The 11,246-nt window shown below is 54.1% G+C and overlaps 1 protein-coding gene across 2 annotated transcripts in view; it reads right to left on the bottom strand.

Moving 5' to 3' along the window:
• The window catches only part of MTR (5-methyltetrahydrofolate-homocysteine methyltransferase), a 132,691-nt gene extending 127,892 nt beyond the window's left edge, over positions 1–4,799 (bottom strand). For both annotated transcript variants that reach the window (XM_074990112.1, XM_074990111.1), the window contains exon 1: positions 4,711–4,799. In XM_074990112.1, coding sequence (XP_074846213.1) covers positions 4,711–4,747 — 37 coding nt within the window. In that variant the 5' untranslated portion in view covers positions 4,748–4,799. The remainder of the gene's footprint in view (positions 1–4,710) is intronic.
• Between the last annotated feature and the right edge of the window lie 6,447 nt (positions 4,800–11,246).

The raw sequence follows: 11,246 nt of genomic DNA on the forward strand, positions 1-11,246 counted from the left end.
CCCACCCCCAGCAGAGGCTCCCTGGGGCTGGAGCTTCCGCTGGGGTTCCCCTTTAATTGTGGTCACTTGAGTTACATGCAAGCATCTCAGGGGTCTACAGTATAGACACACAAGTTTATTGGATATAAGAAAAATGGGTTTACCTGATACAAGAAAACTAGGTAAGACAACCTCATTCATACTGGCAACTCCTTCCACTTTTACCTCAACTATCTTATTAAAACATTTGTAAAAATAAGAATTCTCAAAAACATAGTTACTGGACAAATTTAGCCAGGTTTATCAGTCCTATTTTTGTACTTCTCCTTAATCAAAGCAGCTTGCTGTTTTTGATGAGAACAAAGTTAGAAGTGAAAAAGCAACGCTACATCAGAAGTGCATTTACAGAAACATCCTTTGGTGGTTGCCACCCCTTCAGTATTGTCCTGGAGTCTCCAGAAATTAATCTTTAAAAATTATGCCATGTGATGAAACCTTCAAGAATACATAGAACTAAAACTGGTGACCTAAGTTGTAAATACAACTCCACTGCAGTTACACTCTTCCCAGTGGACTGTTCCACAAATAAACCCAAGCAAGCTGCAAAGTGTCATCAGGATTAAAACCTGACATCACAATTAGGGCTTCATCCATTTCACAGCCCATTTTGATCCACTTCACAGGCACAGGATATTTAAAAATCACGAATTTCATTATTTCATGTATTTCAATTTGAAATTTCATGGTATTGTAATTGTATGGGGTCTAGGGATGTAAATGGTTAACCAGTAAACAGCAGGCTTATCATTAACTGGACCTTAACCGTTAACCCCAGAGGCTGGCCGCTGCCCATTTGTAGGCCAATCAAACTGCAATGGGCCCATCAGTCAGAGCAACCTCAGCCCTGGGCTGCCAGCTGTTGCGAGCAGGACCAGATGGCTCAGGACTCTGCCCTCACAATCCCAGGGGGACTCAGGTCTGGCTGCCCTTTCCCAGCCTGCAGGAGGGACTCTAACCCCAGCCACACAATTCTGACTGATCTTAGTTAATCAGTTAAATGATATAACTTTAAATAATTTAACTAGTTGAATTCTAAATCACTATATACATCCCTGGAGGGGTCCTAATTCAAAAAGAATTGGGAGGAGGTCATAAGTCTATTGTAAGGGGGCTTGTGGTACTGCTACCCTTCCTTCTGTGCTAGTGCCAGTGCAACCGGAGACTGGGGCAACTGGAGACTGGCAAATGCTGGCTGGAACCAAACTGTGAAATCACAGCTTCCACCAGCAGCCTCACAGAAGTAAAGAGAGCATCGTATGGTATTGCCTTCCTTCCGCACTGCTGCCTGCAGGGCTGGGCCTTCAGTCAGCAGCCACCACAGCCCAGCTGTCCAGTTTTGAAACCTGCAGAAGAGAGGTACGGGTGGCATTGTATGGAACTGACACCCTTAATTCCGTGCTTCTGCTGGCAGGGTGCTGTCTTCAAAACTGGATGCCCAACAAATAGCTGATGATCTCAGTCCACCTAGCTCTCAAGTCAATAAAGAAGTAAAAAAAATGATACTTCAGCCTCCCTAAAGTAACTTTTAACTGCACCGTGAAGCCTCCAGGGATTCTATACCAGTCTACTGTATGGACAGAGAAGTTTACTGGATGTAAGAAAAATGGGTTTATATGATATGAGAAAAATGGGTAAGACAACCTCATTCATACTGGCAACTGCTTTGACTTTTACCTCACACTATCTTATTGAAACATTTGTAAACATAAGAATTCTCAAATGCATAGTGACTGGACAAATTTGATTTTATCAGTCCTGTTTTCTGCACTTCTCCTTAATCAAAGCAGCTTGCCGTTTTTGATGAGAACAAAGTTAGAAGTGAAAAAGCAACGCTATATTAGAAGTGCCTTTACAGAAACATCCCTTAGGGGTTGCCACCCCTTCAGTATTGTCCTGGAGTCTCCAGAAATTAATCTTTAAAAGTTATGCCATGTGATGAAACCAACAAATAGCTGATGATCTCAGTCCACCTAGCTCTCAAGTCAATTAAGAATTAAAAAAGATGATATTTCAACCTCCCTAAAATAACCTTTAACTGCACCATGAAGCCTCTAGGGGTTCTACTGTATGGACAGACAAGTTTACTGGATATAAGAAAAACTGGTTTACTTGATATAAGAAAAATGTGTAAGACAACCTCATTCATACTGGTAACTGCTTTGACTTTTACCTCACACTAAAATAACCTCCCTAAAATAACCTTTAACTGCGCCATGAAGCCTCTAGAGGTTCTATGCCAGCCCCACGCCTGGACGAAGGAGGAGGCTTGGTCAGAAGAGTGACAATGCACTGATCATAAAAAAATATGAATGAAATCTAATACAAGTACGACTAACCAATAAAAGATGCTGGCTTGGACCTTGCCTGGGTAAACAAGGTCTGTGATACCAATCGAGCAAGCAGGGTTGGGTTGATAAGTTAGCTACCAAAAGATACTCACAGCTAACACGTGTACTATCAGTTGGAACATGGAATGTCTGAACACTGTGGGCAACTGGGAAGTTAGAGCTGATTTGAAATGAGATGGAGAGATACTGATGCAATATACTTGGATTGGCAGAGATGTGCGGTTGTGAAATCAGCTGGTCAGCGAACAAAATGAAAAATGAGAAAGGAGTCAGATTCCTTCTTAGCAAAAGAGCTAGGGAGTATTGTTAGAATATAAACCAGTGAGTGCGAGAATGATGGTAGTGAGATTCAAAGCAAAATCGTTCAACATCTCGGTCATTCAGCTGAATGCACCCGTGCTGGAGAAGACAGAGAAAGAGACTGAGCTGTTCTATAAAGACTTGACAAAGACACTGGAGGTGATACCAAAGTTCAGTGTAGTAGACCCCCGAGTTACACAACGGTTCCGTTTCACACATCCTTGTGTAAGCCAGATTTCATGTAAGTGGGGGTTGGGCTTTTTCCCAGGCAGAACACGTTCTGCAGCCAGGGAAGCAGCAGAAAGGTAAGTTCTAGTGTGTGGGGGGCAGTTGGGGAGGGTTAAGCCTGGCAGTGGGTTAGGGCCGTGGGAGGCAGGCGGGGAGGGCTAAGCCTAGGGTGTGTTAAGGGGTCAAAGGGTGGAGTTGAACCAGAGCCCTGCTTGTGCGGTGAACCAGGCCACAGAGGGTTTGAACCAGAGTGTGGGGGTGGGCTGAGCCAGAGCCAGGCATAAGGGGTGGTGAGCTGGAGCCAGAGTCAGAGCCAGGCACTGGGGTAGGGAGTGAGCCAGAGTTGCACGTGGGTGGTGATCTGGCAGTGGGGGTTGAACTGGGGCTGGGGAAGTTGAGCTGGGGCCCACCTGAGGGGTGGTGAGCTAGAGTCAGAGGCAGGGGTGGCGGGTGAGCAGGTGCTATGCATGGGTGGCAAGTGAAGCCGGGGGGGTGGGGGGGGAGCTGAGCTGGGGCCGGGCAGAGCTGGGTGGTTGAGCCAAGGCCAGGCAGGGAACAAGTTAAGCACAACTGGAAATCACACATTTCCAGGGTTTACTGCAGGAACCAGGGTCAGCCACATAAAAGCGGGGTCGCATACTCTGGGTGCACATACTCTGAGACCTTACTGTACACAAAAGGCCAGATTTAACAAGGGAAAACCAGATTTTACGGTTCACAGCATGTTTCTCATGGCTGTGAATGTGGTAGGGCCCAAATCATAATACATGCAAGTGCATCTGCTCGCATGGGAAGGCCCACAATGTTCCTCTTGCCAAAGGAAAAAGGCTCAAGAAAGATGCCTATCAGGAAAGCTCCAACACAGGAGAAAAAAGGACTGCTTGTCAGCTCTACATAAAGATGGGTATATGCTCTAAAATCAAGGGATGAAATGTCATCTCACACCTGTTGAAGATAATTACTTCAAGCATTTTATCCTCTCTTTTGGACTATTTTTGCTTACTCCCAAGGTCAAATTTACAGTTTAACTAGAAGGCTAAACCCAACCAAACTGGGAAATAAAACACTGAGCAAATCTGATGCTAAACCAAGGTGAATCACCACTATTCCATACAATCTTTTCTCAGTTTGTTTACCTTTTATATCTTAAAGCACTTGGTACCGTTACCCTACTCTGTTTGTGTGGACCTTCTGCACAAAATGTGAGGAGAGAGCAGCATTTAAACATGGGAAAACCTAGAACTACAACAACTGGTGGAGGAAGGTGGGAAAAGTGTTCCTGAAACCACACGCTTAAAAAAAAATCCACCTGATTTCCCCAGTTGCTGCTGTCCCTTCAACTACATATTGTCAAGTCAACATGAGCGCTGACAGACATGGTTATAAAGACAGATGAACAAAACAATACAACAAATATTCCTTCATGAATCTTCATGGGTCTTGGCAGTTTCAGCTCACTAGCCTGGGAGTTAACCAGAGCGGCGCCATGCATCACCTAAGAGGTTTGCTTAAGCCGGGAGAGGCCAAGGAGCAGAGACCCGTTTCCGAAGGCCAGGCTCTCGCTACGCCTGTGACGCGCACTCAGAGCGGGCCCACCCGCCCGGAACCGGGGACGAGCCCGCGGCTCTGTCGCCAAGAGGCGGAGACGGAGGCAGGAGCCTCCCCCGGAAACCCAGAGCCGCACGTTGCTCATCTGGGCCCGGGAGCACACGCGGGCGGCCCGAGCGGGCTTTGCGCTGCGAGCCCCCGCGCCCGCCTCAGCCCAGCGGAGCCGCCGCCGCCGCCCGCTAGTTACCCGGCCGCTCGGCGCACGCGTGGCCGGCAGGGGACATGCCGCTCGCCGCTGCCAGGCCGCCCGCTCCTGCGCTGCGGCCGCCGGGACACGCCTCCAACACGTGACGGGGGCGGCCCCAGGCGTGCAAAGAGAGCACGGCGGGGCGGCTGCTGCAAGGCGCGGGGTGGGGATTGGCCCCGGGAGGGCGGGGCCCCGCCAAAAAAAGAAAATTCCGCGCTGAGTTGAGTCAGTGTCTGCTCCCAGGCGGTGCCCGCGGCGAGCTCTGGCAGTCGGAGGGTCAGTTGTCAGCGAAACTCGCTAGCGTAAGCAGAGCCAGAGGGAATGAAATGAGCCAAGGCCACCCTGAGGCGTACGCAGCTGCGTGTCCCAAATTTAGTCGTACCCTAGCCTGTGTATGCCTAGAGACCGCCACCTGCCCTCCCTCGGGACCCAGCGCTGGCACTACGGCAGGCCTGCCCCACCAAGGGCTCCGGATCAGGGCTCCAGCCACCCCCTTGCTGGTGGGCTGTACCTAGGTCCCACTTACCTGACGGTAGAGAGCAGTGCAAGCACAGGACCGCCACTCAGGAGCAACGGGACAGCCATGCAGCCAGTGGTTGGAGAGGCGTTTATAAAAGTAGCTATCCTACAGCAAAGAAATTTCAGGACCAGACTCCAAAGAGAAATTTCTGAGCTACAATTCATCTGCAAATTCAACGCCCTCAGCTCTGGCTTAAACAAAGACTGCGAATGGCTGGCTAAATACAGAAGCAGCTTCCCCTCCCTTGGTGTTCATACCTCCAGATCATCTGCTGGTAGTAAGCCTCACCCTTGCTGACTGAGCTAACCTTGTTACCCCCACCCTTGCTCTGGCTTATTTATACCTGGCCCTGCAGATTTCCAAGACCAGCATCTGATGAAGTGAGTCTGTGCTCACGGAAGCTCATGCTCAAAACTTTTCTGTTAGTCTGTAAGGTGCCGGAGGACCATTCGTTGCTGTTACTGATCCAGACTAACATGGCTACCCCTCCGATATAAGACTTTGGTACCTTGCCTTTGCAATGGCTATCAATTTTACATGGGAGCAGGGGCGGCAGGTTTGCAGAACAACCAGAGCCCCCACCTGTCATCCCCCCAATTCTCCCCCCACAGCCTCTCATATGGAATTTGCGTGTGTGAGACGTGGGCTCTGGGAGGGAATATGAGAAATAACTGAAGGTTTGTACTAACAAAAGCTTGTATTAGAATTATATTGACTTCCTTACAATTGTGTAAGGAATGTGGCACCATGAACGCAATGCTGCTGAAGGCTGGGAGGAATGTGTCTCCCAGAGATCATTTGCATGAGAATGCAATGGGGTGCCTGTGTGGTACCTTTCAGGCAAAGCCTAATGGGTAGCAAGTAAGCCATGAGATTTGTTCTATTGTAAACACATTGTTGTAAAATCACAATTTATGCTGACACTCAGTGTGGGAGTTGTGGGATCTCACCAATGCTCTGGGTTGTTAGGAGGGGGACAGGACAGTCACCATAGCTGTGCAAGACATTGATTACACAGGGCTCCCTGGCTTAAAGCACTGTAAGGCAGTAGGAGGGAAATATTAGTTGAAGCAGGTTGTTGAGTTTCTGCTTATGTTATCTAATCATAAGTTTGGTTTGATTAGACCTTTAGAGCTGTGGGAAGATAGAGCTGAATATTAAGGTTTTTAGGAAACTTGATGCAGGAGATATTAAGAGCTGAAATCCCAGGCTGCGTCTACACGTGCACGCTACTTCGAAGTAGCGGCAGTAACTTCGAAATAGCGCCCGTCACGTCTACACGTGTTGGGCGCTATTTCGAAGTTGAAATCGACGTTAGGCGGCGAGACGTCGAAGTCGCTAACCCCATGAGCGGATGGGAATAGCGCCCTACTTCGACGTTCAACATCGAAGTAGGGACGTGTAGACGATCCGCGTCCCGCAACATCGAAATAGCGGGGTCCTCCATGGCGGCCATCAGCTGGGGGGTTGAGAGATACTCTCTCTCCAGCCCTTGCGGGGCTCTGTGGTCACCGTGGGCAGCAGCCCTTAGCCCAGGGCTTCTGGCTGCTGCTGCTGCAGCTGGGGGTCCATGCTGCATATACAGGGTCTGCAACTAGTTGTTGGCTCTGTGTATCTTGCACTGTTTAATGAAAGTGTGTCTGGGAGGGGCCCTTTAAGGGAGCGACTTGCTGTTGAGTCCGCCCCGTGACCCTGTCTGCAGCTGTGCCTGGCTCCCTTATTTCGATGTGTGCTACTTTGGCGTGTAGACGTTCCCTCGCTGTGCCTATTTCGATGTTGGGCTGAGCAACGTCGAAGTTGAACATCGACGTTGCCAGCCCTGGAGGACGTGTAGACGTTATTCATCGAAATAGCCTATTTCGATGTCGCAACATCGAAATAAGCTATTTCGAAGTTGGGTGCACGTGTAGACGTAGCCCCAGTGTTTTGTTTGAGCATGGTCCTTAGTAGATATGGATGGCTGTGTCTACACATGTGCCAAACTTCAAAATGGCCATGCAAATGGCCATTTTGAAGTTTACTAATGAAGCGCTGAAATGCATATTCAGCGCTTCATTAGCATGCGGGCGGCAGCCGCGCTTCGAAATTGATGCTCCTTGCCGCGGCGCGGCGCATCCAGACAGGGCTCCTTTTCGAAAGGACCCCGCCTACTTCGAAGTCCCCTTATTCCCTTGAGCTCATGGGAATAAGGGGACTTTGAAGTAGGCGGGGTCCTTTCGAAAAGGAGCCCCGTCTGGATGCGCCGCGCGGCGGCAAAGCGCGTCAATTACGAAGCGCCGCTGCCGCCCGCATGCTAATGAAGCGCTGAATATGCATTTCAGTGCTTCATTAGTAAACTTCGAAATGGCCATTTGCGTGGCCATTTCGAAGTTTGGGGCATGTGTAGACACGGCCTATGTCGAAGTAGCCTATTTCGAAGTAAGGACATCGAAATAGGCTACTTCATTCGAAATAGGCTACTTCAAGTGTACCTGTAACTGTGGCTACGTCTACACAAGCACACTATGGCCGCGTCTACACGTGCCGGCTACTTCGAAGTAGCGGCGCCAACTTTGAAATAACGCCTGTCACGGCTACACGTGTTGGGCGCTATTTCGAAGTTAACATCGATGTTAGGCGGCGAGACGTCGAAGTCGCTAACCCCATGAGGGGATGGGAATAGCGCCCTACTTCGATGTTCAACGTCGAAGTAGGGAACGTGTAGTCATTGCGCGTCCCGCAACATCGAAATAGCGGGGTCCTCCATGGTGGCCATCAGCTGAGGGGTTGAGAGACGCTCTTCCCAGCCCCTGAGCTTGATGGTGGCCACATGCAGCGGCCCATTAAAGCTCCCCGCCCCCTGCCTTCCTGTGCAGGAAGCTGAGAGAGCATGCAGGCAGCAGCATTGCCACGTGGCTGGCCTGCACGCTCCTCCGCGCCCACACACCCCCACCCGCTGCGATGGCCGCCCCCCAACCCCCAAGTGCCCCCAGGGGACCCCCCCGAAGGGGAGCCAGGGCTCCCAGCCCAGCAGCCAGGCGGGGAAGCGGCAGCGGGGCCCCTCCTGGACGGAGGCCGAGCTTCGGGACCTGCTGGGGCTCTGGAGTGAGGAGGAGGTGCTCCAGATAATGGGGAGAAAGAGGCGGAACGCGGATGCGTTCGCTCGGCTGGCCGAGGGCCTGGCCTCCCGGGGTCACCCTGCCCGCACTCCGCATCATGTCCGGAGTAAAGTGAAGGAGCTGCGGCAGGGTTACGCCCGGGCCCGGGATGCGGCCAGCCGATCTGGGGCCGCCCCCGTCATTTGCCCCTTTTACAGGGATCTCAGGGCCATCCTGGGCCCCCAGCACACCTCCTTCCCTCCAGCCACGCTTGATACCTCGGCTGACGAGCCCCAGCAGGCCCCGGAGGCAGAGTCCACCCCGGAGGCAAGCCCCGCACCCCGGGAGCCCCCCCAGGAGCCCACCCCCGGGGCACTGGAGGAGGAGGAGGAGGAGGGGGAGTCCTCCTCCAGCGATGCCGGCCTGCGGATCGCCATCCCACCGCGGAGCTCCAGCCAGGCGTCCGCCCACCGGGTGTCCCCCGACCGTGGGAGTGGACCATCAGGTATGTACTGCCCCGCTGCACACCTCCGGGGTTGAGGGGCGGGGGTAATAGATATGACCAGGGCCCTCCACATGCCCAGATGACCATGGCCCCAAGGACAGCAGTGGCATGTCCCTCAGAAGAGTGCATCAGCCCCTGCCCCCTAGCATGACGGTGCCATGCCCCATCCCCGGGGCTGGGGGGAGCAGAACCTCTAGGGTCCCCCGGGGGGAGGGGGTGGGACACCCATCAGCAGCAGCAGCAGCATCTACCGGGGATGGGGATGGGGAACCAGCAGCAGAGGGGTGGGGGGACAAGGGCCACGGCTCGGGGCCCACACTAACGGCTGTCTCCACTCTTCTTCCCCACCCTCCTGTGTTCTGCAGCTGCACCATCGGAAGGACCAGACAGTGCCGGCGAGGTGTCAGTGGTCCCGGACAGCCCACCGGGGCCATCACTCCAGGCCAGCCCCTCTGCAGAGGACCAACCAGCCCCACGGCGGGGAAGACAGCGGACCCAGCACCACCACCCGACGGCGACAGACCCCCAGCTGCTGGCCATCCATCGTCGGCAGCTGGAGGTCGCCGAGCAGCGGCTGCGGGTGGAGGAGCGCCACCTCCAGCTGCAGGAGAGGGCTCTGGCCTGGTGCCAGGAGGCATGGGGGGCTTTCATGCAGACCTTCGACCGTATCGCCGACTACCTGGCCCCCCATGCTGTGCCGGCCGCCGCTGCGCTCGCCCTGCCTGCTCCACCCGCTGCTCCACCCACTGCGCCACCCACTGCGCCGGCCGCCGTCACACCGCCACCCACCACCAAGGGCCTTCCACCGAGGGGGACCTGGGGCCAGCTGACACCCGCCAGCCATATCTACCGGTCCGCCCGGCCCCCAGCCAGCCCCAGCCAGGGCTGAGGCCGAGGTATGGGTCGTGGCCGCCCACCCCCAGCGCTGGACATTAGGGGGTGTGGGGCCCAGGATGTGGCCCCCCCCACCTTTGTATATATTCCCCCCAGTTTAATGTAATTTTGTAAATAGTTTTTGTATGAGACCCCTGTTGTTATGCTGATCCTTGCCCCCCCAGGTACATAGTTCTCCCCTTCCTTGTCTTCCCCTTTCATCTTATCCTTATTTATAATACATATATATATGTTTGATTTTGCCTGTAAATAGTTAGTCTTGATAATAATAAAAAGAGTTCAACAGATATTTGATTTGACGAACAAATGTCTGCTTTTATTTACAAGAAAAGTGGAGGGGTGTGCTCTTGGGTGCTCTGTGGTGTGGGCGTAGGGGTAGGGAGTGTTGTGGAGGATGGGGGGGTGCAGTGGGGGGCCTGCCAGCGTCCACCCCGCAGCCTCGTCGAACTGGGCCCACAGGGCCTCCCGGACCCGGGTCCCTTCGGGGTCCACCTGGCGACTGGGGGCAGCGGGTGGCTGCACATCGGCCCTGCCGGCCTCCACAGCCCAGCCCTGAAAGAAGGCCTCCCCCTTGCTCTCCACGAGGTTGTGGAGGGTGCTGCACGCGCCCACAGTCTGGGGGATGTTGGTGGGGCCCGCATCAAGGCGGGTGAGGAGACACCTCCAGCGCCCTTTGAGGCGCCCAAATGTGCGCTCTACCACCTGGCGCGCGTGGTTCAGGCACAGGTTGAAGCGCTCCTGGCTGGCTGACAGGTGGCCCGTGTAAGGGTGCATGAGCCAGGGCCGGAGGGGGTATGCCGCCTCTGCGATGACGCAGAGGGGCATGGTGGCATCCCCCACAGGGATCTCCCGCTGGGGGATGTAGGTCCCTGTCTCCAGCTGGCGGCACAGGCCCGAGTTCCGGAATACCCGGGCGTCGTGGGTGCTGCCAGGCCAGCCCACATAAATGTCCAGGAAATGGCCCTGGCTGTCCACCAAGGCCTGGAGGACCACTGAGTGGTAGCCATTCCTGTTTAAGTAGCGTCCTCCACTGTGCTCCGGGGCACGGATGGGGATGTGGGTCCCATCCAGAGCCCCGAAGCAATTGGGGAAGCCCAGGGTGGCAAAGCCCGCGATGGCAGCATCCGGGTCCCAAAGCCTCACAAGCCTGTGGAGGAGAAGGGCGTTGATGGTGCAGACGACCTGCAGGGGAAGCACATGGGAGAGCACCCATGAGGGGCGTGCAGGGTGTGTGTGGCCCTCCCCTACCAGGGCCCCGCTCCCCTCCCCTCCCCTCCCCTCCCCTACCAGGGCTGCCTCCCCCTCCCCCCGTGGGTCCTCTTACCTCCATGAGGACAGCCCCGACGGTGGCCTTGCCGACGCCAAACTGCTGTCCCACGGATCGGTAGCTGTCTGGAGTGGCCAGCTTCCAGACAGCGATGCCGACCTGTTTCTCCACGCTGAGGGCACGCTGCATGAAGGTGTCCTGGTGCCTCAATGCGGGGGTGAGCCACTGGCATAGCTCCAGAAATGTCTGCCGGCTCATGCGAAAGTTCTGGAG

This window comes from Carettochelys insculpta, chromosome 3 (assembly GCF_033958435.1).
Source record: "Carettochelys insculpta isolate YL-2023 chromosome 3, ASM3395843v1, whole genome shotgun sequence".
Classification (NCBI taxonomy): domain Eukaryota; kingdom Metazoa; phylum Chordata; order Testudines; family Carettochelyidae; genus Carettochelys; species Carettochelys insculpta.